Raw genomic sequence first — 27,922 nt, 5'->3', positions numbered from 1 at the left:
TACAGCCCACAAGCACTAACGGTAAGAGGAAAACACCTAAGAAGGAACAAGTAGAATGTGTGAATAACCAATCTAGTGCAGGCGGAACAAAACAGGGAATAAACAATCCGAACCATTATTGAATGATTAAAGTAATGAAAGGTGCTATATAAAAGAGATCAGAACAGATTGAGGAGAGGAGGAATAGAAGAACATGAGCAGTAACAAGAAAGGAGAGACAGTGGCATCCAAGACTGCCATTAGGAGATCCCAGACCAGACCATTTTGACATTCATGTAAGTGGTTACAAGATTTGTCCCAGAAATAAATCAAAAAGAAGTTCCACTAAGGGCCACCTTAACAGAGGATGATAATATCTGGCTAGTGCAACTCTGAAAGAATAGAAGCAAGGGATGGGCAACCTTGGCAACAAGAGAAAATGTCTGAATACTGTGAAAGTATAAATTGACCCTTGGCTGGACAGTTTTTATATCACAACCTGACAAAAACTCTAGGTAAGGTCGAAAAAATACGAGTAGCTCTCTAAGCTTGACTATCGTAATAGGCTCGTCCTTAATCTACCTCTTGACCCCTCCAGCTAATCCAGAATAGGGCAGCAAGACTTACCCTTGGCCTCAAGCCCAGGGACCGCATCTCTACTGCCCTACAAAGTCTTCACTGGCTCCCGATCGCAGCACGGATTGAAATCAAATCCCTCTGCATCATCCACAAGGGTCTGGGGCCAGGGACCACTCTATCTGCAACTCCTTCTGACCAAAAACTCCCCCTCTAGACTCCTGCGCTCCTCTGGCACTAACTGCTAGCGTGTGAAGCTGTTTGCTAAACAGAGAGCAGGTGGTCGAATGCTTTCCTCTGTTGGCTCCCTTCTTTGGAACAGCCTCCCCTTCCCTGTTTGTCTTGAGCAGGACCTCCTCAAGTTCTGGAAAAGCCTCAAGACCTTGCTCTTTACCTCTTCCTTTCTTCCCTCTCTCCCCTGCTAATCGGACTGTAGTTTGACTGGTGTGTAGGGCCCTTATGCATCCTCAAGGCCCTGACCGCCTACATCTTATCATCCCAGCTGCTGTCTATCCTCTGCACTTGCCTCGGCTCACCCTCCGCCTCAGGAGGTTGCACTTACCTTTTTTCACCGCACTTCAGCTGCTGCTCTCCATGAGCACCACATCACCTATCCCATACCCCTCCACCATCTGCGCTTGCACGTTCTGAACACTCATAAGGAATAATAGGTTTTTCTTCCCCTCCCCATTGTCTCTTATTTTGTTGTATTTAATTAGTTAACATTGTTGTAATTACATTGTCTATCATCCCCTGCCCCTTCCCTGTTTCCCTGTGGGCTCTTTGAAACAGTATTTGCTTCCTGTATAAGCACCTAACAAGTGAACAATAAATACATCGAAAGGTATTTATCACAGTTCAGAATAACAACCTGAAGCTGGAGGGTGAGAATATGTAGGCCGAGAGCAGCTCAACCAGGGTGTGAGACATACTTACCATTAGGAGTGCAAAACAGACAGGGTAATATGTCGCTAGAACTGAGATCGTAAGATCTCAGGATGGTAGAATGCCTAGTAGAGCAGGGCACTAAAACCCTGTGACTGAAATTGTTAGGAAGCTAACAGGGCACTTTGGAATTAAGACTGCTAGGGATCTAAAGAATTCTGAGGAGGAGCAGTATTCACATAGTTAAGCCCATGAGACACAATGTTTTGAACCACTCTGACACCTTTTTTAAATTAATCATTTTTATTTCTAGTTTGAGTCCCTTTGGTGTTATCCACACACTGATAAAGTCAGTACAACATTTAAACCTTTACTTCAGGGTCATGTGTCTGCTGTAGATCCTGCACCATCAATGGGATTGCTTTAGAGGCAATTATCATATTGCCCACCAGGGCACTCTGGGCCCTATCTCCCCAGCCCAGCTAGGCATGTCCCTCAGAGAAACCAGGCTCAATTGTCAGAGAAACCAGTGTGACAAATCGAGGGATTCAGTCACTTTCCCCAAGAGGAGAGCCCCTTACTGTGAGGCTAGGGAGGTGTGCCTGCTACGCGACATTCCCCCTAGGGTGGCAGTAAGTGGGACCTCACGGGGACCCTCTTGGGGATAAGGACTCCCTTTACAATAATAAAATACCTTTGTATTATCTGCAAACACCCAATACAGTTCTATCAAGTGACAGACACCCAGGCTCCTCATACATATGCTATTGGAATGTAACTACTGAAGACAGAAATCAGTATGATACTGTGAAGAGTAAGAATGCAGGAGAAATGAAGAATGACTGACGGTCAACCACTGAGACGAAGAAACCATACAGAGTTATAAAGAACACAAGTCCAACACAAAGGAAGGACTATTGTGAGAGGCTGGGGAAGCCCCAGCGTTGCGTGATACAAATGGGAGGATTCAGAGAACCAGGAAGAGAAACCCAGGAAATTCAAACCGGCTGCCTGAGGGAAGCCGGTGACTCGGGGAGAACGCTGATTTGCACGGCGGCAAACCCAAATGAGTCCAGCAGTGCCCGAGGAGCACTACGGAGCGAGCAACCGACAGTAGGAGTGTCCAGAGGCAGGTAGTGCCTTTGATGTGCCATGGATAAAGCACGTTGACTGCAGACTACGAAAGGTCTACGGGACTGAATCCTCTACCACCTTCAGAGACCGAAGCATGTCTCCAGAGAAATTGGAAGAAAGTGGAAAAGCCATCCTGAAGAACAGAGAAACTGAAGCAAGGCAGAATGCCGATCCGGATACGCAGCCCCATTAAATTCCAGGTAAAGGGTAGAGCGAGAGACCCGGTTAAATGGGTGTAAGTAATATCTACGAATGTTGTGAAACCGAACATAAAGAGTGGAATAATCATACTTGTTCCAGTGAGTGGGAACTTTACAAGAAGAGTGAAAATCACAGCAAGAGCAATCATACTTGTCCCAGTGAGTGAAAAACCTATAAACAGAGCGGGACTAATCATATTCGTCCCAGTGACTGGCAAACTTGTTAGAAGACAGAGAATCACAGCAAGACTAATCCTACTCATCCCAGTGAGTGGCAAACTTGTAATAAGAATGGGAATTACAGCAGGGCTAATCATAATTGTACCTGTGAAGGGCAAACTTGTAAGAAGAGTGAGAATCGGAGAAAGACTGATAAGAGGAGTGATGGTTTAATGGGATAGGGAGGTTTAATCGAAGGAAATTTGGTTGAAGCCAAATCCATTGAATTGTTTGGGACGAATGTGGCCGCAAATATATGTGGGGGGTTGGTAAGGCTAGTAATTAAGGTGGGGGAGAGGCAGGGGCGGCTGTGAGGTGTCTCTCCCTGCATATATTTGCAGCAAAATGGTTTAAAAGAAAATCATAATTGGATTTGGATTTGACCAAATCTCCTCAATGAAATGACATAGAACCAGGTTTAACAAGGACTCAACCTGTATGGTTTAGTTAGGAGAAGAATATAGAAAGGAGAGAGCATTATTTGGAGGAGCTCCTTTCAAGAACTCGAAGAATTGCTACAAGAAGTGGCAAGTGACTACCTGAAGCTTTCCTATTAAGGAGAACTGTGAACACTGTGAGAGCTGTGTTGAAAAAGCAACCCAGGAGAAGGGAGCCATTCTCCTGGTCTTTTCTGTTATTTAACATAAGTGGTAGGGTCAGACTCGGTGAGTTTTGAGATGGAGGACAGACTTTTAGTTAGAGACTTCACTACTGACGACGAGCACCCTAGTTTAATTGTGCTAAGTAGGGAAATCCTTAGGTTAAGAAAATGTTTGCGTTTTCTTTACTATATCGTAATAAATCTTGTTGAACATGACATCCATTGGGTCTTGCTCCTCCTTCTGGCGAACTACACCAAGCTCACACATCAATTTAGGGTGATGACTAAAAGAGTCAGCTTTATTGTTGTCTTCCAAGACAAGAACACAGCATTCTATGTTTATCAGGTTCGGACCGCTCCCTCACTCTCCAGACCCCTTAACTTTATAGGTCACTTGTTACCTGAACGATTTGAAACTTAAGAACTTTCTGGAAACCCTCACTAGGCCTTCTGGCAAAAACATTGCGCCTCGTGTAAACACAATAAATACATCGCTCCATTCACACTTCGTTCTCTTTGATATCAAGTTCGTGTTACCGTGTCACATGACAAGTCCTCGTCACATGCTTCCCATCAATGGGGCTTATGCACCTGTCTCATTGTGTCGTCAACCATGCTCACAGAGCAATTCTTTATCCATAGCAGGCATAAACAGTTGATGCAGTCAAATGGGTCTAAAAAGAACTTGGCATCAATACTTGAAAGACAGCACTTTTCAGTCCTAGCTTCTATGCATGCTCGAGAGTCCCTCAGGGAATAACAATTGCCCAAGCCAATCTATTAAACTACGTTATTATGCGTTGAAGTCAGCTGGAAAGGACATTCAGTGGCAAGAAAAGGAGACCATAATAGGGTACACATGTATAGGAAGATAATTTACAATCCACAATAATTAGGTAAGAAGAGTAATAGAATATTTAAAACAATACAAAAATAAGAGGATGGTCCATATGGGAACGATAACATGAGTGGATCAACACTTACAATTCTGGCCCTCCTCATTTTTGTGGAATAAAAAGCCTTGTGCCACAATCTAAGCCGCTTTTTACTGTCAGTATGCAGCCCATAAATCATCCCCCTACACACAGCGGTAAATGCAACCCTTGCTCGCAGCCGTTGCATGCTCTTATAAAATGTACAGCATTTTATGCAATTACCCATCCTTCGGAGAACAAAGAACCTGTGAACCCCAGTCCACAGAATATAACCAAACATACCAAGGTACTTTCTGAAATTGCTTCATGCAACACTGTGCCAGGTTGTGCCAAATACTTCTATAAAATAACTCAAGGCAAAAGGTTGATTAGCGTTGTATGCACGCGCACACACCACCTACACACGCCCACCCTCCATCACAAGGAGAACAACACACTGCACGCCAGTTTGACCAGTGGCACCTCTACCCCACCCTAGAGAGGAGAAATGCGAAGCTAGGCGAATGCTCTGCCACCATGAGACCCACACTGTTCACCATTGTCCCTCGGTCGGACATATACCCTAGCTGCCCACCATCCTTACACCCTGACTACGAGTCACCCTTGGACCACAACCATTCTACCAAGCCCACACCCACTCTGCCCATACACCACTGCCCAGTAACCATCGCCCCTCATGGCAGCCAAGAAACCATCCCCCACCTAAAGCATGTAGGTCGCCGCTCCACGGGGTCCTAATCAACGCGAGATCTATCCCTGCCCATGCTCTGGACAAATACAATCTCATCAGGTCCCACAATGTTGACTTCCTGCCAATCACTGAAACTTGACTAACTGTGGCTTCAGGCCCTGCCCTAGCTCTGCCACCTGGATGCACCATACATTGGAACAACACCAGAGGAGGTGGGGTTGCTTTCATCTTAAAAGTGCTGTTTGTGTGAACATGTGTGGGTGTCTTTGTCACAAGTCTTCCCCATAGCAGCGTGCCATTATTGCCTTTTGGAGCTGGGACTGACGCGCAAGAGTCGGAAGTTTCCCTTGAAACGTCTTCAGCCTCAAAATCAGAGCCGTCGCTGCCTTGACCTTCCATGTCCGACTCAAAGATGCCAGTAGGGATATCAGATTCGTCCACCATCGTATGGGCTTCCCACCATTTGGTGCGTCAATCTTTTAGGGTTTTGGGGCTAAATAATTTGTACAACGTACAAGGCCCCACTGGGTGGTCTTGGTGAAGGCATTGGTTGCACACCCAATGGGTGTCTTTCCACTGGTATTTTCTGTTACAGGTAGGACAGAATTTAAAAGGAGTTCTCACCATGGTCAATTTTAATTGTAAAAGCAGCTAGACAAGGGCAGTAGATATGGGTAGTGGAGGTATGCATTCTCTGATAAATGTCTGATAAAGGTAATCGGTTCCCCTACTCTCCCTACTGAAAGACCAAAGTCTGGTGTAGCGTAGCCTGTCGCCAAATCGGAGGACTTGTCAGGTTCGGCAGCTGTTCAAGTTGTTAATCGAAATGTGCATCGAACTGCGAACGTAGAGAATTGAATGTTAAGTTAATAACTCTAAAAAATGTATCAGCGCTACAGACTCCGCATAACACATCTGACCACAATGGTGTAAAAAAATTATCACTGGGACTTCACTGCTTGAGGGATCATGGGTACAGATGACTTAACAACAGGGATAACATTACAAACACGCCCATTTGACATCCCTTTTCGAACTTCGAAAACAACAATACTCCACGCCTACTACTAGATGTCGGCCTATGCAAAGCATGTGATTCTAAGCAGATCCACAAGCCTCCGAAATATAGATACATCTTAAATCGTGAATAGCTCGAAATTGGACATCTCAAATTTTCCAAATATTCTGCAGTGCATTTATTCAGAATAAGATTTGGGTGCTGTGGTGAATCGGGATCCAGTCACTTCTCCCCAGGGGGGATGTGAAGGCATTGTGAAGCAATACAAACAAAACAGACTTAAAGTTCAAAATAAAATACTTTAATAAATCAAATGTCAGGATGGTAGAATGCCTAGTTTGCCCTCTGCTAAGGTCGGATGTCGCTACCTGAATGAAACCAAGGAAAGTCTGAGCCAAAGAGTTCAACTTAAAAGTCTGTCTGTGTCCAAAACCTATACTTGCCCTCACAACTAAATCTAAACAATGTGTAGGGATGTCAATAATAAAATAAATAGTGTTTAACACAAAGTTCTGAGCTTCTTCCAACTGTCTTTCTGCTCCCCTTCCCCAAGTGTAAAAATGTTTCAAAACATTCTCAAAGTCACCTTTCTCAAGGCCAAGGCAATACAGTTCAAAACAATCCTGGGGGTTCCCCTCCCCAAGTTCCAAGCAACACCATTAAAAAACAAAAGGTCTTGAGGCTCTGTTATCAAAACCACACGTGTAGTTCCTCAATCGGGGTTCCCTTCCCCAAGGCGTTAACCTCACCACCACAATGTCCTTGGTTTTCAGAATTCAGGGCTCAGTGGTCTAGGAGCAGTTATCAGACCATGCGGCCCACCCATCACCGGTCGCACAACCAGAATCCCTGGGCTTTTCAGCCCACACATGTTCTTTGTACTTGCTCCTATGCACCAAGTCCCCTTTACTTAGTTCCTCTTCATCGGCCTGTTGGCTTTATGTTTTGATTTACACTCCTCTGACTTCTCTTTGTCAGCCTTGTGGCTCTGCCATCCCGTGCCACACACCTGTTGCCAGTCTTTGGCATTGCCGCACCGCATTCACTCTTAAAGGTCCTAAGTGTCCCTCGGTCAGATGGGAAAGCACAATCTCTAGTATGATCTTCCGATGGATTTTGGGGATTACTAACTGGGTTTTACTTAGGCCTTCTGTAGATGTTACTTTTCTATATAGCAATCCTTGAGAAGAAAAAGGGACTTCCCTTTTCTACACCTTCTCCTTTGGGGATTGCTTGTAAGAAAGCCTCAGTGAGGGCTGGGCGAAGGCCAGGTCGGGATAGATGGCAAGCTCTTCTCACTTTTTTCTCTTCAGTGGTAGAAGGTTCATCAACTTCCCCAAAGAATAAGGTACCTCTCTCTGTTTCTTCTGGTTCACTTTCTTTAAAATGAGGAAAAGGAGCCTTTTCAAGAATCCATTGGGTGATTTTGTCACCACGATGTACTTCAAATGGGATTTCACCATGGTTCTGTAAGTGAACCTTTACGTCTTCTCGGAAGTCAGGATCGATGATGCCTGCTAGAACACAAATACCGAACTTCCAAGCCAGGCCAGATTTTGGGGTCACCCTTATATAACACCCAGGAGGGGGTATCAATACTAAGTCTGTGGGAATCATTCCTCTTTTCCCAGGAGGGATAGTAGCTTCTCTACTGCTACAGATATCAATGCCGATTGATTCTTTCGTGGCAATAGAGGGGTTGGAGGCTCTATGACTAAGCTTCTGGAATTGTAGTGCTCCCCAATTTGTTTCAATTGAGTCACACCCCACTGCGGACACCACATGTAAGGAAGGCATGGTATCAACAGTAAGACAGACAAGTGACCACAGTTCAAGGGTGTTTATTGAGATTCGGCAAAAATGACTGAATCCAAATGACCTAATCAGCCAAATGTCTGAAAGAAGGTACCACCAAATGTTCGACCTTCGTTCAGACTTTTAGTTGGGTAGGTCATCCGGATTCGGTCTAGGGCTGCGGCAGTGTCCCCCCCAACCCCTGCTTACTATTACTGTCAGTGGCGGTTGTGGGGGTGTCCCCCGCAGCTGTCCCGCTGTCCCAAAAAAAAAAAAGGCTGCGGGGGTATTCCCTGCAACACCCCGCTCACCATACTATCCAGTATAGTGAGCGAGTTGTTGCAGGGGACACCCCTGCAGCTGCTCAATAAAAAAAGAACAAAAATAAAAAAAGAAAAGGACAATGCGGCGCCAGTTCCTGATCACAAAAGCGAAAGGGAACAGGCGTTGCAGGGACACGGCGAGACAGAAGGCAAGGTAAGTAAGGGGGTGGTGGTGTGGGTGGGGGTGCGGGGAGAGGGTTTGGGCATATTGGGAATGTTCAGGGGAGAAATGACCGAGGATTTCTCCCTCGAACAATTCTACCTTGGGAAAATCACCCCGATTTGTTTATTGAACTTAACATGGGTGTGAAAAACGCCTATTTAAACCTAAATCTATAGATGGGAGCTAACTACGACCATCAAATAATAATAATAAGGCAGTTCTAGTGGAGTCTCGTCAATATAAAAGGGCCTATACTAAAAAACACTATTGCCAATCCTTAGAGCTAAACACACTTCGTGAGGGGTAGTGTTCATGAAAAAGAAAGAAGTGTTCACACAATGATATGTCAGGATGTTCAGGCTGTTGGTCTCCCTTCCCCATGTTTTCAGCACAGGACAAGGCGGTACACTCGAGCAAAGCACACACTCTGGCTTCTTCGGCACGAGGACACAGTTCCATTACCAGCATCATGACCTTCTGTGATGCAAGTCTCTTTGCTTTCTAAAAGTCTCTTGCCTCAGAGGGCCTGATGTACAAGAGCAAAATAAACATAAAAGTTTCCTTCCTCTTTCGAGTGTTCAATTTGGGTGTCTCACCCTGGATCCCTCTCAGCTGGACTCAGATCCATTTTTATATCACAGTCAGTATCATGGATCCTCCTCTTCCAGGCTCAGATCCCCCTTTTATGATGTTCAGAGAATACTCTTTCTCGGGTGACTCACATTTCACCCCGCATCTCCCTCAGCCGGGCTCAGATCCTTTCTCTGTCACAATTAGTGTTCTTCAGCTGGGCTTGGACCAATTATAGCACACATTGAACTATCGAAGACTTTTGAATGTGCACAGGATTTAGCTTGACCCATTGTAGAACCCCTTCGATCTCAAAATTCCCCTTTCAAAAGTTGCCAATTAGTTGGATACCTGACAGAGACCTTTGAGTGAGAGCCCACGTTCTGTCTATGGTATCTCATTTGGCCTCCTCAAAGTTCAATCACTCCTCTGGTTTTCATACAATGTTACCGCTTGCAACCTTGGTTCTAACACAAGCTGATTTTGTATTAGACTCTCCACACAATGCAGGTTTGTTCCTCTTTATTTATTTATTTTAATTTTTGTAGAGCGCCAACATGCCCGTAGGCCTCAGAGCGCACATTAGATACAACAAGACAAACAACGAGAAATGAGGAGAAAGTCAGGGTTCAGAAGAGGTCAGGCAGTCAAAAGTAAAATCCTAGATTAGTTTGGGTTAAGTTAAAAAGATGGGTTTTAATGGCCTTCTTAAACGTGGACAGATTAGCAGCTAGACGAATAGAAGCAGGAAGAGGATTCCACAGTAGGGGAGCCTGAACATCAAAGCAGATCCCCCTGAGGCAGGCCAGTTTGAATCTGGGCTGAATGAGAGTAGGTGCCGTAGAGGAACAAAGGTTCCTTGTGTTAAGATGTAGCTTGACACGATCAGAAAGATAAACCGGACATGTTTTAGAATGGTATTTGAAGGTCAGAGTCAAGATCTTGTGTGCAATCCTCTGCTTGACCGGCACCAAGTGTAATGCTCTCCAGGCGACAGAGATATGTGCACACTGAGAGAGTCCCAGAGTTGCACGAATAGCATTGTTCTGGGTCACCTGCAGGGCCCGAATCCTGAGAGCTGTGGTAACCGCCAACAGGCTGGTGCAGTAATCAAGTCTTGAATTAACAAGTGCAGTGGTGAGCAAGGCACAGTTCTCAGCAGTAAGGAAAGGACAAATGTAGATCACATGTTTAGTGCCCGGTGTTAGGTTTCTTACTTTTCAAGGTTCACAAAAGTAATGGTCTGAAAAGGTCAAGGGCACTTACCTCCTTGCAACCATCTCTGGTCTCACCGTCTTCTCCTTGTATTAAACTGCCATCTTGGAACCGCTGTTTCCTTGTGTGGTTTGCCTCGTTTAGAGTTTGCTTTCATGCTCCGTCTTTTATCGTGTTGGGAAGTCAGGAGTGTATAATGATCAGTAATTGCCTGACGTTGCCTGACCACTGTATTGGGACATGTCAGGTACACGGCTCTGGTGTTAGTCCGTTTTCGCTCACGGTGAGCTATCCGTGAGAAAGTGTTCATGTCGGGAAAGAGGGCGGGGTGAGTTCCTAGGTATCCTACCTGGTAGTATGGGGAAAAGGTGTTACAGGGAAGGGGATACCGCGTCTCACCTTCCGTTGTCCCACTTCCACTCCCCGAAGACCCCTCATCCAGGTGATCCTCCTGCACTGGTCCACCCTCAGGAACTGAATCCAAAAGCGATGGCCGTGTCCTGTCCACCCGGATGATGGATCCCAGGGGACTAGCGGGTGAGACACCTTCAGGTTTCTCACACTTCCTAGTATTTTGAGAATTCTGGGACATGGAGTTCATTGTTGCAAATTGATTCTGACAACTTGAATAAGTATTTTTAAAGGTTTCCCAAAAGGTAATCCAAGGGTGGAAAACTGGTCTATAGGTTTGGGCAAAGGGGTTTCCCTATTCTCTAGAGGGGAATGAGTAGATGTATAACAGTATGCCATAAGGGTATTAAATATGGGAAGGTTATCTTCAAGGGATAATGCAGAATACTATGTCTCACCTGATGAAGCCATGACATCTCCCCGGATGTTGTCTCTTTCCATGTGATCCTCCCCCAATTATAATAATATAATATAATTATAATATATAGCCGCAGCCAGGGTCAGGATCAGGGAGCGGCTGCTGTCCCCTGGCCACATGGGAGGAGGTTGCTGCTGGGAAATCAGTGATGACTCCACTGGGCTCATCACAGCAGATTCCAAAACCTTTTGGGGCATTGAGGTCAGAAATACTGAAGGCCTTGATAAAGGGTTTACACATATCCCTGAGGTACATATGGCTGAGGAGACAACACTATAGGTATCTATGTAGTATCAAGAGTCTGGATAGATGCAAAAGGAATGGTCTCTTTGTGACTAGAAAGGGTATAGATAGACCTAAAAAAGGGAACAAACGTGTGCCATCGTCATATCGTGCTGTGACACTACTAGATGGGATATCCAAGATGTTTGCAGGGGTAATTTTAAATCGTCTGGAAGACTGGGTATCAGAAAATTGCATCCTTTGGAACACACAACTAACTTTTATATCAGGACCAAGCACTGTACATCAATGCCTATATTTTTATCTAATTCTGGACACGCATGTTCATGTTCTGGACTCCCCTGCCCACTGATGTTCTGCATTTGACCACATAGACAGGCGAGAACTCTGGAAGATACTCCACAACTTGGGTGCCCCCAGACCCTTGATAAGGATGTTGGAGTGATTACATGAAAATTCCAGAGTGTGTATACAGTATGGGCTGGATGGTGAACTGACCAAGAGCATAGTGGTAAATAAAGGTGTCCGTTAAGGTTGTGTGTTTGCACCCCTTCTTTTTTATCCATAGGTCAATGCACTTGCCCCTCAATTGCACTCATGCATTGCCAATGTACCAAGGTGTGGTGCTAGGAGAATTCCTGCTCTCCGCTATGCGGATGATGCTCTTCTCTTGAGTAAGACACCCAGCTCATTACAGGTCTTAATCTCAGAATATGCTGATTTTATGAGTGACAGATGTCTGAGGGTCAATAATTCTAAATGTGTTACGATGTATGTTTCCTGCAGACCCAAAATGTATCCCCCAATGTATTTTCAAAGACAGCGTTTAGAACACTTCATTTCTTTCAACCACTTGGGGATTAGATTTAACAACAGGCTGAAATGGGATGAAGTATTTTTAAATTGGCTAAGACTCTGGGATATTGTTCAGTGAATCACATGATAAAGTTATATGAGGGATATATGAAAAAAATCCCAACAGGAATTTATGGGTGTGAGATCTGGGGGGTTTCAAGGTCAGAGTGTCTTAAAACAATGGAAATGCATTCCTAAAAATATTATTAATGGTCCCTTCTTCAATGCCAGTCTATTTGATGCACATAGAGACTTGTATGGCACATCTTTCAGACACTATATTTGTAAGACCATTTTATTCTGGGCATCATTATGGGCCGATAATTTCCTGACAAAATATTTGATTTTGAATTTGATTGCCACGCAGGGTTATAACAAGGTAGGCTGGCTGGCACATATTAAATCACAACTATATACATTATTGTGGCTGTCTTATTTAGAGGCCCCACAAAGCATAGGAAACTTCCCCAAGACTTTGATAAAAAGCAGAGCTATGGAATACCTGGTATTGGTAAGGGAGGATGAAGCAATGTTAGGGACATACATGGCTCTAGATCCTGTGGATGGGCCGCAGAATATTTGATGAAGGTGATCATCCCCTTACATTGAGCTTTTATTGCTAAGGCCAGATTAAATATCTTGCTAGCTGGGGAAGTGCAGTAAAAATGGTCTAGGGGCATGGAGGAGAATTGAAATTGCATGTGCAGGGCTTTTGAAACACTCAGTCATTTTGTTCTATTTTGTCTACTATTCTGTGACCTCAGAGCAAAGTTTGTATTGAGTATTGTAAGGGTGTCAAGAAGGAAGCTGATACAAAGGTGGCATGGTTTTGATTATAAACTTTTTTTTCTCAAAACCTATCTGTCCCTAGCTCTGAGAGGGGTTTCCCTGCCTCAAACTAAAACTAAAAGAATTGTCAGAATGTCCGTCAAATCAAAGTTCCACCGTCCTGTGTCAAATCCTACTCTAACCCTCACACTATAACTAAAGGATAAACTAATAGAAAGTTCCTTCTTCGGGAGAATGGCTGCCGTCCAAAAATGGTTCTCTTACAACAGAAATGCCAGGGTGAATGGCTTACGGGTTTCTCACAGTCTTTATGCAATTTCAGATCCAGTAGAATGGCTCCCTTCTCCTGTTATAGATTTACCGAGTTTTCAATAAAACCAGGGGGAATGACTCCCTTCCCTGGCGTCAACAACACAAGTCCTGGATCTGCACCAGGAGAAGCACTCCCTTCTCCTGGTGGTGTTGCTTGGTTCAGTACACAATATGGCCAGGGGGGATGACTCCCTTCCCCCGGCGTCTTTATCAGAGCTCTTCGTTCGGTACCAGGATAATGACTTCCTTCTCTTGGTATTGCCTGGCACAGTTCTTTCTCACTGTTGGGGTTCCAGACCCTTATCTGGTGACCAGTGGTTTCTCGCTACCACTGTGCCTAGGATGATTTCTTCTGATGCTAGCCTTCTCACTCTTGGGGTCCCAGACCCTTCTCTCGTTATGCCCATTAATGTCCTTGCTAATACTGGGTCAGGGAAAAGCCACCTTCATATCTTTGTCAACCCCTGGGTCCCCTCCAGTTCTTGTATTCCTCCCCTTACCCTTACAGAGCTCTGGTACATGCCCGGGACTTCCTGGGACCGGGGCACATGTCTCTGGCTCTGTGTGCTTCTCCCCTCTGCACTCTTGGCTTTGGGGTGTCTTCCTGGCTTTGGGATTCTGTCTGCCTCCACTCGGCAGGCGGAGAACTTCTTCAGCGCCCTCTTGCTGCTCTCTGCTTTTCCGCAGCTGTCGGTCGGCGTTTGAATCTCCTGTGGTTGAGAATTCAGACGCCGGCTGTTTTCCCCAACAGGACTGGATACCGCTGTACCGGCCACCACTGTGCTTCTCATTACGGCTTTGTTCGGCTTCGCGGCCAGGATTGACACATCTAATCGTCCTTTGTTCCTTTTTATACATTGTATCTAGTTCCTTCCATGCGGACTACAGAAGTCCTTCTTCTTTGTTAATTACTTGATCCTCATGCCTCCTTGAGGCCACCTCGTACCAGTGTTATCACAGTGCATAATCTTTATGTCTCCTGTGCTCTTCCTCGTCCTGGTACTTTTGGCTTTGCATCCTATGTTACAACAATACATAGGTTTGCTTTCAATCTAGTGGCTTTGGACACTAGGGAAGGCTAGGGAATGTCGGGGAGTACCAACAATCAATGGGCTTTACCCCAAGTGATCATCCTTATCCCCAGAGGGGAATACCTCCCCATGAGTTCCTCCCGCATTAAACCAGCCCTAAGGGGACTATTGAGTAGCAGCCGCATCTCCCTAACCTCATGGAAAAGGGCTCCCTCTGGGGTGAAGTGATGGCACCTTGTGAATCATCACAGTATCCCCAACGAAAGCGTAATTAGGTCACAAAGCTTGGCACTGATGTTTCTATTAAGCTCAATTCAGTCAGTGGTTATGTTCGCTTTCGCCAGTTTCTAATTAGTGGCTAGTGGATGTGAAGCAAACTGTGGGTGAGTAGGGTTGGGATATTTTAGTTTTGGCAAAAGATATATATATGTAAATGTTATGTGAAGTATGCCATTAGTCAGACTAGTCTGGACTTTTTATCATTGTGCTTTGTTACTCCTTTTATGGATTTTATGATGTATGCTATTTATGCTGATTGTAATGGTTTTATGGATATGAAAGAAATCCGAAATGAACTTGTTTTGATTGATTGAGACCAAAGTCAATCTTGACTTTCATGTGTTTGTATATGTATACTAGGGTACAAGTACAACATGAACATCTACCTGCATTTACATGGACAATTTGTATAGATGTACATTCATTCTGCACATGCAAGATATATAGATAAAACGTACAACTTGAATATGTGTATATAATGTAGGTGCTTATATTTATTTATACGAGGAGTATAAGACATTTTAATTTCATATGACACACCAGCAGACACTCTTGTGACTTACATCACACACTGTATGCCAGACTGTCAGACGACGTCTGTTGTCTCAATGGCACTCACCGGCTTTGCATAGTGGTGTTTGCCATGGTGCCTGCAGCATTGTGGCAGTGGCAGGAACTGCGTTTCCCAGAGAGCTGCATGGAACTTGACATATCATCACGTCCGTCGGTAGAGTCAGTTCTGGTTCGTGGCAAATTCGGGCTTCTCAATGGTTATTCCATTAGACATTTCCCAGCTATTTATAGTTGTTCCCTCACTGTGTATATGGTTTCTGACCCTTGGCCTATTCCTGGAATCCCTCTTCCGTACGTTCCTGGTCTGTTTGGAACCTATGCTGGACCCTCCTTTGTTTCTGGCTTTATTTGGATCCTGTCTTGGAACTGCTGCATGGAACATAGAATGTTCAACCTCCATCTGATCCTTGTTTGAATGGTTTTGCAGGAGGCTTATCAACCTACTTCTCAGTGCCTGTTCAGGTGTCCTATTGTGTTTTCTTATTTTTGTTTATTTGTTTTTCTCCCTCTCTCTGGAGTACTTCCTGGTTGCTCTCCTTACCTCCTCATCTCGTGCCTACTCTGATTTTCGACTGAAGTGGTGAGGAAAGACGATTTCGTGGTCCTCTGGTCAACTGTAAAGAATTCCATTCTTCTATTGGATTTCCCTGATTTGTTCTGGATTCTCATTGTGGTGAGGTCCACTTGTACTTTGGAACTTGTTGCTCGGGTTTCCGTTCGTGTCAAATCGGCGGGCTGTTTCCTGCTCTATAGAATTTCTCTCCTTTCCACAGAAGTCATTGGTAGGAGAATCTCTTTGCGCAATCTGGGGGAATCCAGGTCAGGTGTTGAACTCAAGGGAGGCCTTAAATTGTGGTTCTTTTGTTGTTTCCTGATCTGTGTACTTGTATGCTTATCCAATCTATAGTGTGCTTGTACCAGTAGTTTTGCAGTCTTTTCCAAACTTCCTGGATCCTGACTTCACTTTTGGCCTGATAACCCAGAGAGAGCAGTGTATAACCAAGTTGTCTCTTCTCCGGTATATCAGGAGAAAGGTCTCGACACCTACGGGAGGGCTTCAGTCCAAGAACTGCTGTCTGCAGTTTCGCTAATCTGACACGGACACTCTTACACCACACTCCATTAATAACGGTGCCAGTGTTTCCGTGCTCCCCATTCCCATTGAGTCCTATGTGACTCAATGGGAATACCATTTTTCTGGTGCCGGACTTCCCGGTCCGGTGGGGTTAGAATCCCCCAATGTTACCGGCAAGCCTCTGGTGGCAGCCTGCTGGTTTTAACGGCAAGACTACGGCCAGAGTTGTAAAGAGGCCCTTTGTCGAAAAGTTCAACTTAATAGTCTGACTTTCTCCAAAATCTACCTTTGCCCTCACAACTAAAGTTAAACAATGTGTAGGAATGTTAATAATATAAGAAATGGTGATCAAACAAAAGTTCCGAGCTTCCTCCAGCTCCTACCTTCTTTCTAAGCTCCCATTACCCAGGTTCAATAATGTTCCACAAAAATAATCACCACCAACTCTTGGGGTTCCCTTCCCCAAGTTCAAGGCAACACAGTTCCTCAGAAAAGGGCCTTGAGGATTCCGTTCTCAAGACAACATTAAAGTTCATCAAATCTCAGGACTCCCTTCACCAAGATTTCAACTTGCCACCCTCCGCTTGCCGTCTGTCTGTCAATGTTCAAAACAAGTCCACAATTAACTTAGCTTCCCTTCTGGATAAACATAACATTTCATTCAGCTTACTCTTCCTTGGTTTCCTTTAAAAGGGTCTTTTGGTTCCACAATTGAAGGTTCCCTGGTTTAGGTGTAGTTGTTAGACCACACAGTCCACCAATTACAGGTTGCACAACCAGGAACATTAGGTTCTTTGACCATTCAGGTTCCTCGGCTTTTGCTCCTGTGTGGATGTTTCCACTCACTTGGCTTCTCCTTGTCAGCCTCTTCGCCTTGTCACACTGTGTCACACAACTTCGGCCAATCCTTGGCCTTGCCACACTTACAAGAGTTAACTTAGTAGTTGTTTCATTCCTTTACCACCTTGCGGTCATGCTCTCTCACAATCTTCCACTCTTACTTTCTTGCCGCTTACTTGGCTTTCACAAAACAATGTTTGCAGTTCATATGCATTGGTCACTTGTTGTAGCTTCATTCATAAAAGTTTCATTCAGCGAGATATTCAATATTCGTTATTGATTGTTTTGCTGTTTAAGTTTAACCCAACCTGTGGCCTCGGGTTAATTTCATAATTCTCATGGGCATTCACTAGTTTGGCGCTTGCTGTGCTTCCCCCACAGCCACCAGAAGTGCCCTGGTATGAGTGACTTTCTCCCTTCACTCAACGGTCTGTTGCATTCCCTCCGGGCAGCTCCACTGCTTGCTTTCAGCTCCGCTCGCTGACTTTCCTTCACTTTGGGGAAGATCACTGACATACGCACGCTTTGGCGGGGTGGAGCAGTGTGTAGCTACGGAGCCAGCGCCAACCTAGGAGGAAGAGACACCAAACAACCTGGGAGGAAGAGAACACCAAACAAGGATGCCGGTGTCGCACACAATAAAGCAAGCACTGTACAGACGTGATCCATGGGACGGTCCCGAGTGGTGGCATGACCACTAGAAGATCGTGGTGGGTGGGGGACCGAAAAAGTTGGAGGAACAAATCCTCCTGTTGGCCAGGTTGCACTGAGAGCTAATGTAATGAGGAGGGTGAGTCTGGAAGAGAAGAGAGAAACCATAGGTGGAGAATAGCCAAAGCAAATGCGTCCCAAAGCCGCACCTTGTGAATTAACCACGCCAACCAAAGGTACCCTGGTGATTCTGGCAATGGGGAGGCAATGGGGGACTGTATGAACTTTACCAAAGGAACTGCAATATTGAGGGTGAAACCCAAAGAAAGCAGGAAACCATATAGTCGGAGAGACAAAGAGAGTTGGCTAATGTAACTTGTAATGAATACTGGCATTCTTTTCTGAGTTTAGCCCAAGCACCAGTTATAAGACTCAAAGACATTTGAAGCAAAAACCTGAGCAAAGACCCCAGAAAGGGGGACATTTAGTAAAGGAAAAGGGTATAAGATAACCCAACAGAGAGGAGGAGACACCCTCAGATGTAAAGGTTTAAGTTGCTTAGAAGAAAGGGAAAACACTATTGCCATACAGTGTGCATTAGAGAGATTAGAGGGTCTCTCAGATTCCCAAAGACCAAAGGTTTAAACACATATCAAGAGCTACAGAAGTTCATCAGTGAAGGTTATTGCACCCAGATGAATACGTAATACAGACTGTATACAACATTTTTGAACTGTTGTACCTTGTAAACCCTGCGAGAAAGACCAGAGGACCGGCTAAGGGGAAGCTACCTTATGTAGTTGTTAGTTCTAAGTTGTAGGGCCAGATAGGATTAGATTGCTGGACAGAGGATGGTTTGTTTTGGACTTGTGACGACTGACGAGCACATTTAGTTAGTTTGCTTAGGAAGGGAAACCCTGCATAGCAATAGGGCAAGATAGACGTTTTTATTATTTTTATAAAGAATATGCAAACGTCCAACTTGTGTCTGACTCCTCCTTCTGGCTTGCCACACTCTGTTTTGAGGCAACACACAAGTAAAATGCATACACTAAAGGAAAGGCCTGGACACATGAGGAGCTGCTGCACAAATAGATAACGTTCACAGCTGCAGGCAATCAAAGAAAAGGAATTACTGTTTCTATTTGGAGGGCAATAAGAAGAAAGAAACACACATCTGAATAAACTGAAATTCTACTACAAGAGTGGTACCTGAAGTATGTCCTGGAGACTCTCTGTAAATGACATCTCCGCTTCCACCATGTAAAACTCTGCAAGGTGCCTGCGACTTTGAGAGTTCTCTGCTCGGAATGTTGGGCCAAAGGTAAAAACCTTTGTAAAGGCTCTGAAAAACAAACGAGAAATGTTTACAAAAACACAAACAATTGATAAAAATACAAATATCTTACATTCAGTAACTTTCTTTCTGATGGGTTCATTGTTCATCAATCAGATTGTTCAACATTTTAAATAGTTATAGGTGTTGCTTGGAAACAGTCACCAGGGTCATAGACGTGATGCCATTGCCTGCTCCATCATGGCTTCATGGGCACCACTGGCACATGCCACAGCCACAGGGTATACAGTGATAATTATGAATTGATAATAAAAAATTACTTTAATAAGTATATATGGGAGTGGGGTAAGAGATTAAAAAGTGGGGTTTGGGGTGGGGTAATAACGCTAGGGAAACAGGGAGCTTGAGACTCAACGTTCACTCTTGCTGTTTATTCGCCTTTCAGCTTCAACAATGTACCTTTCACAGAGACTTTTGAATGGGCTACTTCCTTTCACCAGACCACTCCGTTACTTAGTATCGTTGATCTCAAAGCTGTATTTCACTTTAAAGTTTGTTTACGGGTCTGCCATTCTTCGTGTATCAGCCACACGCGTGCAGCCTTCACTTGTTATATGACGTTGCGACTGAATTCACTTTAGCACGCACCAATCTCTCAGGTCACTTGACAACTCACCGGCTGTGTGCGCTTCTTTATTGTTTTACTGTTTCTGATTTTCGAGTCAAGGTTAGTACCACAGGCTTGGCCTGGCCTCCCCAACTCTGGTGTCCACCCGGGAGGGTCGCTGGCATCCTTAAAACACAATGCAATATTCACTTGTGGGATCTGGCCTTTTCCACGTGTCTCTCGGGTCTGCTAGAGGCAACAAACTCCTTATCTGTTGCTCTGCTTCAGTAGGTGGGCCTTCGTTTTGGAAATTCTGCTCGTTTTCGTGTTCCACCTTGCTCAGATTTTGTCTTTATGTGTTGCCTTGTATTCATGTGAGGAGAGCTAACTGGTATCAGATGTATGCACTTAGTGTAAAGTGCCTGACTTTGCCTGATCCAATTAACGGGACATGTCCAGTACGATGTGAGAGAGTTAGTCTGGTTACTCTTAGTCACCCTCTTTTCCTTCAGCCCAGTGTTTGTGTAAAAAGGGGTGGGGGGAGTTGGGACTTCGGTAAATGCTAATAAATAGGATGGAGTAGATGAACAAAAGAGGGGTGAATACCGCGTTTCACCATTGGCTATCTCATGCCCACTCCCCGAAGATCCCTCACCCAGGTGATCCTCCCGCACTGGTCCACACCCAGGGTCTGGATCCAAAGGTGATGGCCATGCCCTGGCCACCTGAGAGAGAGATTCCCGAGGACTAGCGGGTGAGACACCCTCTGGTTTCTCACAGTGGCAATCTCAATATTTCAATCAACTGAGGAATAGGAGCGAGGATGAGGAAGAATGCATGGAAGGAAGATTGCAGGCATCAGAAAGAACATAAGCAAAGGTAATTCATTTCTGTTTCTAATTGTAGACCCTTTTTATTTTTCTTTAACAACTCCCTTGGGACATGAGGAGCTTGCATAGCCCTCATCTGATGTAGGCCAGGAAATGCAAGCATACAAGAAATGTGTATTCAGTTAAGTTTACAAATGGATCCAAGTGTGACAAGATCAATCAAATCATCTGGTCTAAAATCTTAACTCAGAGTTCTTACCCTCAGCCCCTGCTGTCTTTCACTAGTGTGACTATGTGGGCAGAACTGGCAAAAACCACTAGCTATGCCTATACGTCATTCATCCACAAGTGCATGCAGCTGTTTTTAGGGCGCTTGAAATAATGGGGGCCATTAAGTGTGCTCTTTTTTCCAATTCAGACACATGCCCCTTTGCCGAGAATACCTCTGAAAATCTGAACACAAACTTCATCTGTGGTGTACATAGTTATAGGCGTGGTGACAGTGATTCACTTCCGTATAAATCAACGCTGAACTACTTACATGTGGCCACTATGAGGGTACATCAGTTAAACATTTGAGGGATGAGAAGCAGATGTGCCCTACAAGTATGCCAGATTTCTCCTGGCATCAAGTAAGCAATGATTAAATAGAAATAGTTTTACAGAGCTGCTTAATGGAAAATGTATTAAGGGGGATGCTGTGTAACCCTCACCCTCTGTGAATGCAATTAAATGGAGGAATAACTGGGGTCGGTATAACCCTTATCCTCCTTGTACTCCATACTTTCTCTGGGCAAACAAATATTTAGAAAACCTCACTCACTACAGAGTCGCAACATGTTTGGAAGAGTCATTATCCCAGTCATTCTGTCCATTCTTCAATCCCAGCTCTCTGGGGCCAATTGCACATGGGCAATACCCTCCTAAACTGGGGGCAGGGAGCCACAGGAGGTGGCTCCCTCCTGTGGCTCCCTGTTACAAAACAGTACACTCTTGGTCCTATGTTATATTAATTGCCCCTTAGCAGAAACCAACAGCTATTTCCTCCCTCCAAGACCCTTTTCTTCTGACAGTGACACAGTTGTGCGTCTCAATCAACTGACAGATTCTGAAGTTTCAGTCCTGTAATTGGTCATGTTGCTCAGTATTGGTCTTTCTCGGATACACATTCCTTTGACAACACCCTCCTTCCTAAGGGGATGGCCACTCATTGCAATGCAGGACGCCTGTCAAATGGAATTTCAGTAAGGGCACAATCCATGTACAGGAGTTAAGGAAATTTAACCTTGCAACCCAGCCCACAGCTCCCAAATGAAAATCTGTGCTCTCTATTTAAAAATTGTGGCTGGCTCCAAGATTCCTCATCTTTTGAAAAGAGATCCAAAAATGTACCATAACACAGGTGGTCGACAGATTAGAAGTAACCAATATCGAGCATGGGAAATGGCTAAAAAATGCACTGTCCGAAAGGTGCATTCTCCCAGAACAAGTAGTTCAGGCAGTAATATTCAGCAAATACATCCTGAGACGAGCAAGTGGCAGCAAGGGAACAAACTTTTTAAAGGTGGAAACAGACACTTTTTGCCTAGTCAGATAGCTCTGATGAATATAAGGTGTCCTTGTTCTCGGCTCACAGCAAGTCTTTATGCACAGGAAAATAGAGCTTGAGATCGTTTGTTTGCAAATCAGCATACCCACAAACAGCAGGTTGTCAATCCGACATTACCTGGATTAGTGCACAAAAGATATAAGTGGTAAGGTGATGAAAGCACCCTCATCATCAAGGGAGGAGGTTAATGAAAGATCACCTGAAGACAAACCTTAAAGATCACTTTTGGAATTATCAATGACTCATCCAGGTATAGAAAAAACTCCAAAATGACCAGAGTGGGTCACAACAGGTCGATAATCTTAGAATGCAATGTGAGCCACAATGCCATGTTCATCACAACGTTCAATAGGTTCCAGTCCAGGAACCACAGCCTTTTTATAACTAGGCATGAAATTTCAAACTGGCTAGACATAGAAAAAGAAGAATCTGACTACCATCCCTGCGCCCTATTGAGAGAGAAGCTCACCCCACCGTGGGCGCCACCATAGAGGACACACTGAAAATTCCAGCAGGGTTGAATAGTATGCGTTTGTCATCCAGTCTGGAATCAAAAGGTTCATGACCACCCTACATGATCTCAACTGTCACAGGATGAGAGGAGACAGAAAAACAGGTTTGAATGCATACATAGAACGTCACTGATTTTCCAATCCACAATTCGAGCTACCTGAAAGATCCCTGGGAGGAAAATTCTCATGTCAAAAAGATACTCTCCACTGCAACTCATACGAAGTCAACTCCAGCCTACTCTGAGCATCCGCAAGTATCATCTCTTTTCCCACCAGATGAGCTACTGGGCAGGAGACCTGCTCAAGACCTTGCTGCACAGGGGGAAACTACCCACAATGCCACACTTGTTGAGAGAATGCATCATGGTGGTATTGTAGAAGTAGATGGAGGAGATGGCAGCAAATATGAATTTGAGGGCCTTTTCCTTGAGGAGACAGATGTTAAGGTTTCTCTTATTATCCCATTGGCTGTAGACAAAGGCCAGACAGATGAGGACTACAAATTAATGAATGGTGCCTGTTACATGGGTTAGTTGTGGCTAAATGGGACTACAGAGCTGCCCTTGAAATAGATTGAATGGAGCGGCATCTGAAGCAGATCTTGGTGCACTCTCACAGGCATAGTAATCAAGTTGTCTAAATATCTCCAACTAGGGTCTGGATATGAAGCTTGCATCTGGCATTGAAAGAACGCATGGGATCATACAACCTATGAGGCTGAAGGGCTTTGAAGACAACAGATGAGATTCCCGCTGGAACAGAGATTCTGAAAGACAGATGTCTAAGCCTCTTTCAACAGTTGAGAAGGTCTTGCCTCCCTGAGCATCCTGGACTGCTCCAAAGAACTGGATGCTCTTTAATGGACACAGATTGGATTTTTAAGGTATAAAGCAATGGCAATGAGCTCCAACAAATTGGCCTTGATGAACCATCCATCCAGCTATAGAAATACATAAACATGCTCCCACCTAAGTTGGGCAGCCATCCCCGCCAAGAACTTTATAAAGACCAATGGGGTCGGTGTTGGGCTGAAAGTCAGTCGACCAAGGATACCAACCATTTTTTAAAAATGTATGATTTGGTTTAATAATAAAACATTACACAAATACAAACATGTTATTACATAAGATTAAAAGTAGAATAAAATCAAAACAAAGTATGAATAATTTCATCCTAAGAGAAAAACAAAAAACACAAATATTTCACAGAAAAAAATAATCAAACATTGCCTATTATTAAAAAGGAATATAAGAATCAAAGTTTAAAAGTTCAACAAGTTGCAGAAAAATTCTATCATGTGCTAATAACATTGAAATATTCTGACCTCCCACCAATTCTGCCCACAAAGTTTCTCCTACATGATCAAAGGAGTAATGGATTAAATTTGCAAAATGTATTTGTTACCTGTTTTTGGGAAGTAGTTAACAAGAAGCTTGATTGTTTATAGAGTAGTTTCTGCTCTGCATCGCCTACATATTCAGTCCTCCATGCTTAGTCCCTTCCTAGGGATGCCTTCAAGGGTTGGTATATGATTTAGTTAAAATCTAATATAAGTAGCTCTAACATAATTACAAGGAAAAAGGTAAATATATTTTTATGGACAAGCTTGCTTTCTTACAAATCTGGATTGTACTGAGTAGAGCTTTGTTGGTGCTTTCAATTAAAGATGCTTGTATATCAACTTTTAAGTCTATCGCTATAGCTAGGCCCCATAAGGTCGTCCTCTTGGTTTTTTGTAGCCTCCCTAGTAAAGGTTCTGTAACCTTCGATATGAAGGGAAGTGATTAATATGGTTTCCTGTAACATTATTATTTAATTTCTTACAAAACAAGAATTTTGTTTAGAAGTGCTTGAAATTTTAGCATAGCCAGCGGTATTCCATGAAAAAAGTATATAGTGGTGGTGCTAAAGATAAGATATTATGCCCTTAGAATTTCTGTTTTTATTTAGTGCCATATAAGCATGGGTGTATTTCTAATGGCACCTTGAGTGGCTTCTCTGAGCAGAGTTGTGGTAAGAAAGTGAGGAACATCCAGAGTAGTGGAGAATAAGGAGGAGTAGATAAGAAGTAGGGAGGAGAAGAAAGAGCAGGAGATGGCGGTAGAGTTTTGAAAGCTGGGAAGGAACCAGAGAGAAGATGACAAATACAAGATGGAGATGGTTGGGAGAAACCTCCGGCAAGGAGAGCTAGAAAGATACACAAAGGATAGTGGCGAAAACGAGAAAGAGGAGGAATTCTCCAGGCCTAACAAAAGGAAACTGGGGAGGGGAAAAGGGATAGGCATGTAGTGCAGCACCAACACATTGCCAGAGAAGCTGAAGCGGAGTAAAGAGGCGGGGAGAGAGGAAGTAGGGAAGGTTTGCTTCAGTACAGGATTGTCCCGACTCCTCTAGGATACGGAAGAGGATAGGGTGTTGGAAAGAAGAGCCAGGTCCCTGTTGCAAAACCTAACACAATCGCCAGACTAGTAACAGTGGCCGGCCTCCTAGTGGAGGCTCTGGGGACTGACTTGGCCCTCGCTCATGCTGGTGCCTGTGCCTAATATGCAGTCTGACCCGTGGGTGCACCAAGAGGGTTTTCCAGGAGTCCAACAAACCTGAACGAGAAGCAGAATACCTTAGCTGAAGGAAGCAGGAACCAAAAAAGAAGAGTCAGGATACTAAATGTTCCCAGAACTGTAGTTGACTGAGATTTGACAGTTACTCTCGGGAAGAGACAGAGATATATGATGTTTTCTCGCATGCCGATTTCGCCACAGCCCATTTTCCCAGGCCCGCTTTGGCTCTGAGGGAAAACAGATCACTCCGTTCCCCCTTCTGTCCCTCCTCCAATGCAGGGGGACATCCCTGCAATCCCCATTCTTCACCAAGCCTCTCCCCCTCCTGTTGCGCTGTGTTCTGTGGGAGACACCCCCTGTTCTCCTTGCCCACTCCCTATGTCTGTCCGATTCCCCCTAGCCCTCTTCCCATATCCTTAAACTCTTCCCCCCCACACTTACCCCTACTCCCACACCTACCACCAGTCCACCTCCTTACATGTGACCACGATGCATCACTTCCTGGTCCCTTCATTTCCATATTGCACTAAGCGCATTTGTGCTCATCCCTGAAAGGCCACCATTCAGCGAAGGCGGGTTGTCTGGAATATTTTCACGATGAAATTCCTTACCAAGAGATTTTCGGATGAACCTGTGTTGGCCCTCAGGGAAACAAACACTTGACTATTGAGTTCTAGTAATGTTTGTACTAGTGGAGGGAACACCACAGTGAGACTTGGAGGGCATCAGCCAGTAGAAGCCATCGTGAGTTGGATCAAATGAGAACCCGCTGAATCTGAGAAACCAAATCCATAGGTAAGGACGGCCAAAATAGGGTTCAACTTTGTCTCCAATTGAATGTTTTTAAACTTTGATGATTTAGAATAACTCCTCGGGTGTAGCTATAAGAATGTTCCCATGAATAAAAGGTTTTTTGACTTTGAAAATAGTTTTCTAATATTCACATCAAGGTTCGAAATTGATGGGCGCTAAGAGCTGTATAGCTCCTGCTTGTAGCCTAGGCCATCTGATGTAAATAAACACACTTATGTGAATTTAACTCTATGTGGGACAATCTATAAATATAGAAATAACACCTGGGCCGATTTGGTTGGTAGCAGCCCGGGGCCCACATTATAGTCTTAACAATGGGCCCGGCGCCATTACCACCCGATCTGGCACCTGCTGGATCGGATATTGCTGCTATTAGCACCCCGGGTTCTGAATCCGGAAACCCAGAGTGCTGAGAGCAATGCATTTTGTTTGAATTAACTGGATGCCAAGATATGGAGCCCTTCTTCCATTTCCATAGTGGCCAGGGAGGCTGGAGCTGCGGCGGTTGTGACGAAAGAAATCAGGTAAGTGGGGTAAGGCAGCCGGGGGGAAGGAAAAGAGGACTCGAGGGAGGGTGGGGGGGGGTTAGAGCCTTAAGGCTACTCGTGACATGGGCTTGGATCGTGGGATTCAGCCTGTGATCCGAGCAACCAGATTGGTTGGCTCCCCTGCCCCGGGTGCTAATAAACATTAGGACACACGTTAGCTTCCGATCTTCTCTAACTGGTTTTAGAAGAATGAAGGTCAGGAATAAACTGTGGATAATTCATATACTTAGAGCCAACTATTCTCATGGAAGCAAATACATAAGCAAAATGTTTCAAGCTTGCAATAAGTAAGCAACATTTGTCAAGCTTCCATGAAGAGTTGTAGAAAATACAGCACATGGAGTCATAGCTAGGTATTTCCGTATTCAGGAGGACTTCATTGAACATACTATTTTCTAAAGGAGTGTGAAGAGTGGGGCATTAGAAATAGAGCTATTTTCAAGAACAAACTAGTGAAAAGCATGGTTGGACCATGTTAAAGGCTGGGTGATCCAAAGAGAAAGCATGGTGCTTCTTGAAATTACAAGGTGAAATCAATGGCCTTTGATGTTAGAAGCTAAAGTAGTGATCAACTTAAGGTCATTAATGAAGATAAATTGGAGAACTATAACTGAACTTTAAGGGGGACATCTACTGCGTAGTTGAAATTCAAAATTAGTAGGCGTCAGACTCCAACGCCCCAGAACGAAAGGAGATCGAAAATGCAGAGACAATTCAGAGCCTGGTAGACCTGGGGCCAAACAGTGGTAGGGCCCAAACCTACAGACCACAAGCAGAGGAGAAACAAGCGCAGAGACTAGTTATCAGGTAACCTAATCCCAGACTTGGTTGGACTGGCAACTCCACCAAAGAAGCTAAAGAAAAGAGTAGGTGCCAGCAAGGAGGAGAGGTCTGGTACTTCCTCACCCTTTTTGGGGTAGGAATTAAGGTGATTTCAGCAGCCGTAATTCCTAGAGAACAGTGAGCGACTTTGTTACAAACTCTGCTCGAACCTTCCATCTTGACTAAGAACATTTGTTGAACTTTTGCCCAGTGTGATGACCCTGACGAAGGCTGGCAGTGAGCTTTACAAGAATCCTCTACTCAAGTTCAGGTTCCCTTGCTACACTTTAATGAATGAAACGTACCACACACACCTTGTTTCCATCGTTATCACTTCCTGGCTGTACAAATTAGTGCAAACCTTAAAGGTATGATACATTCCTCATTTATTAAGGACTTTGTTGCAGAGGCACTGAAAAGGTCAATAGTAAAACACTGGTTAATTAGGGGACTCTGAAACCCATTTGTCAAAGTAACTTAAGACCTATTTCCATAATTCCCTTCTCTGCCAAGGTTCTAGAGGCCATTCCTACTACCCAACTCAAG

At 44.4% G+C, this 27,922-nt stretch overlaps 1 protein-coding gene across 3 annotated transcripts in view; it reads right to left on the bottom strand.

Annotated features, from left to right (window-relative positions):
* Positions 1–27,922, bottom strand: part of NARS2 (asparaginyl-tRNA synthetase 2, mitochondrial) — an 803,364-nt gene that overhangs the window by 415,846 nt on the left and 359,596 nt on the right. For all 3 annotated transcript variants that reach the window (XM_069639926.1, XM_069639928.1, XM_069639927.1), the window contains exon 7: positions 18,993–19,125. In XM_069639926.1, coding sequence (XP_069496027.1) covers positions 18,993–19,125 — 133 coding nt within the window. The remainder of the gene's footprint in view (positions 1–18,992; positions 19,126–27,922) is intronic.

This window comes from Ambystoma mexicanum, chromosome 7q (genome assembly GCF_040938575.1).
Source record: "Ambystoma mexicanum isolate Mex_15411 chromosome 7q, UKY_AmexF1_1, whole genome shotgun sequence".
NCBI classification, from domain to species: domain Eukaryota; kingdom Metazoa; phylum Chordata; class Amphibia; order Caudata; family Ambystomatidae; genus Ambystoma; species Ambystoma mexicanum.
The sequence above is the reverse complement of the archived record's forward strand: the minus strand, read 5'-3'. Positions and strand labels throughout refer to the sequence as shown.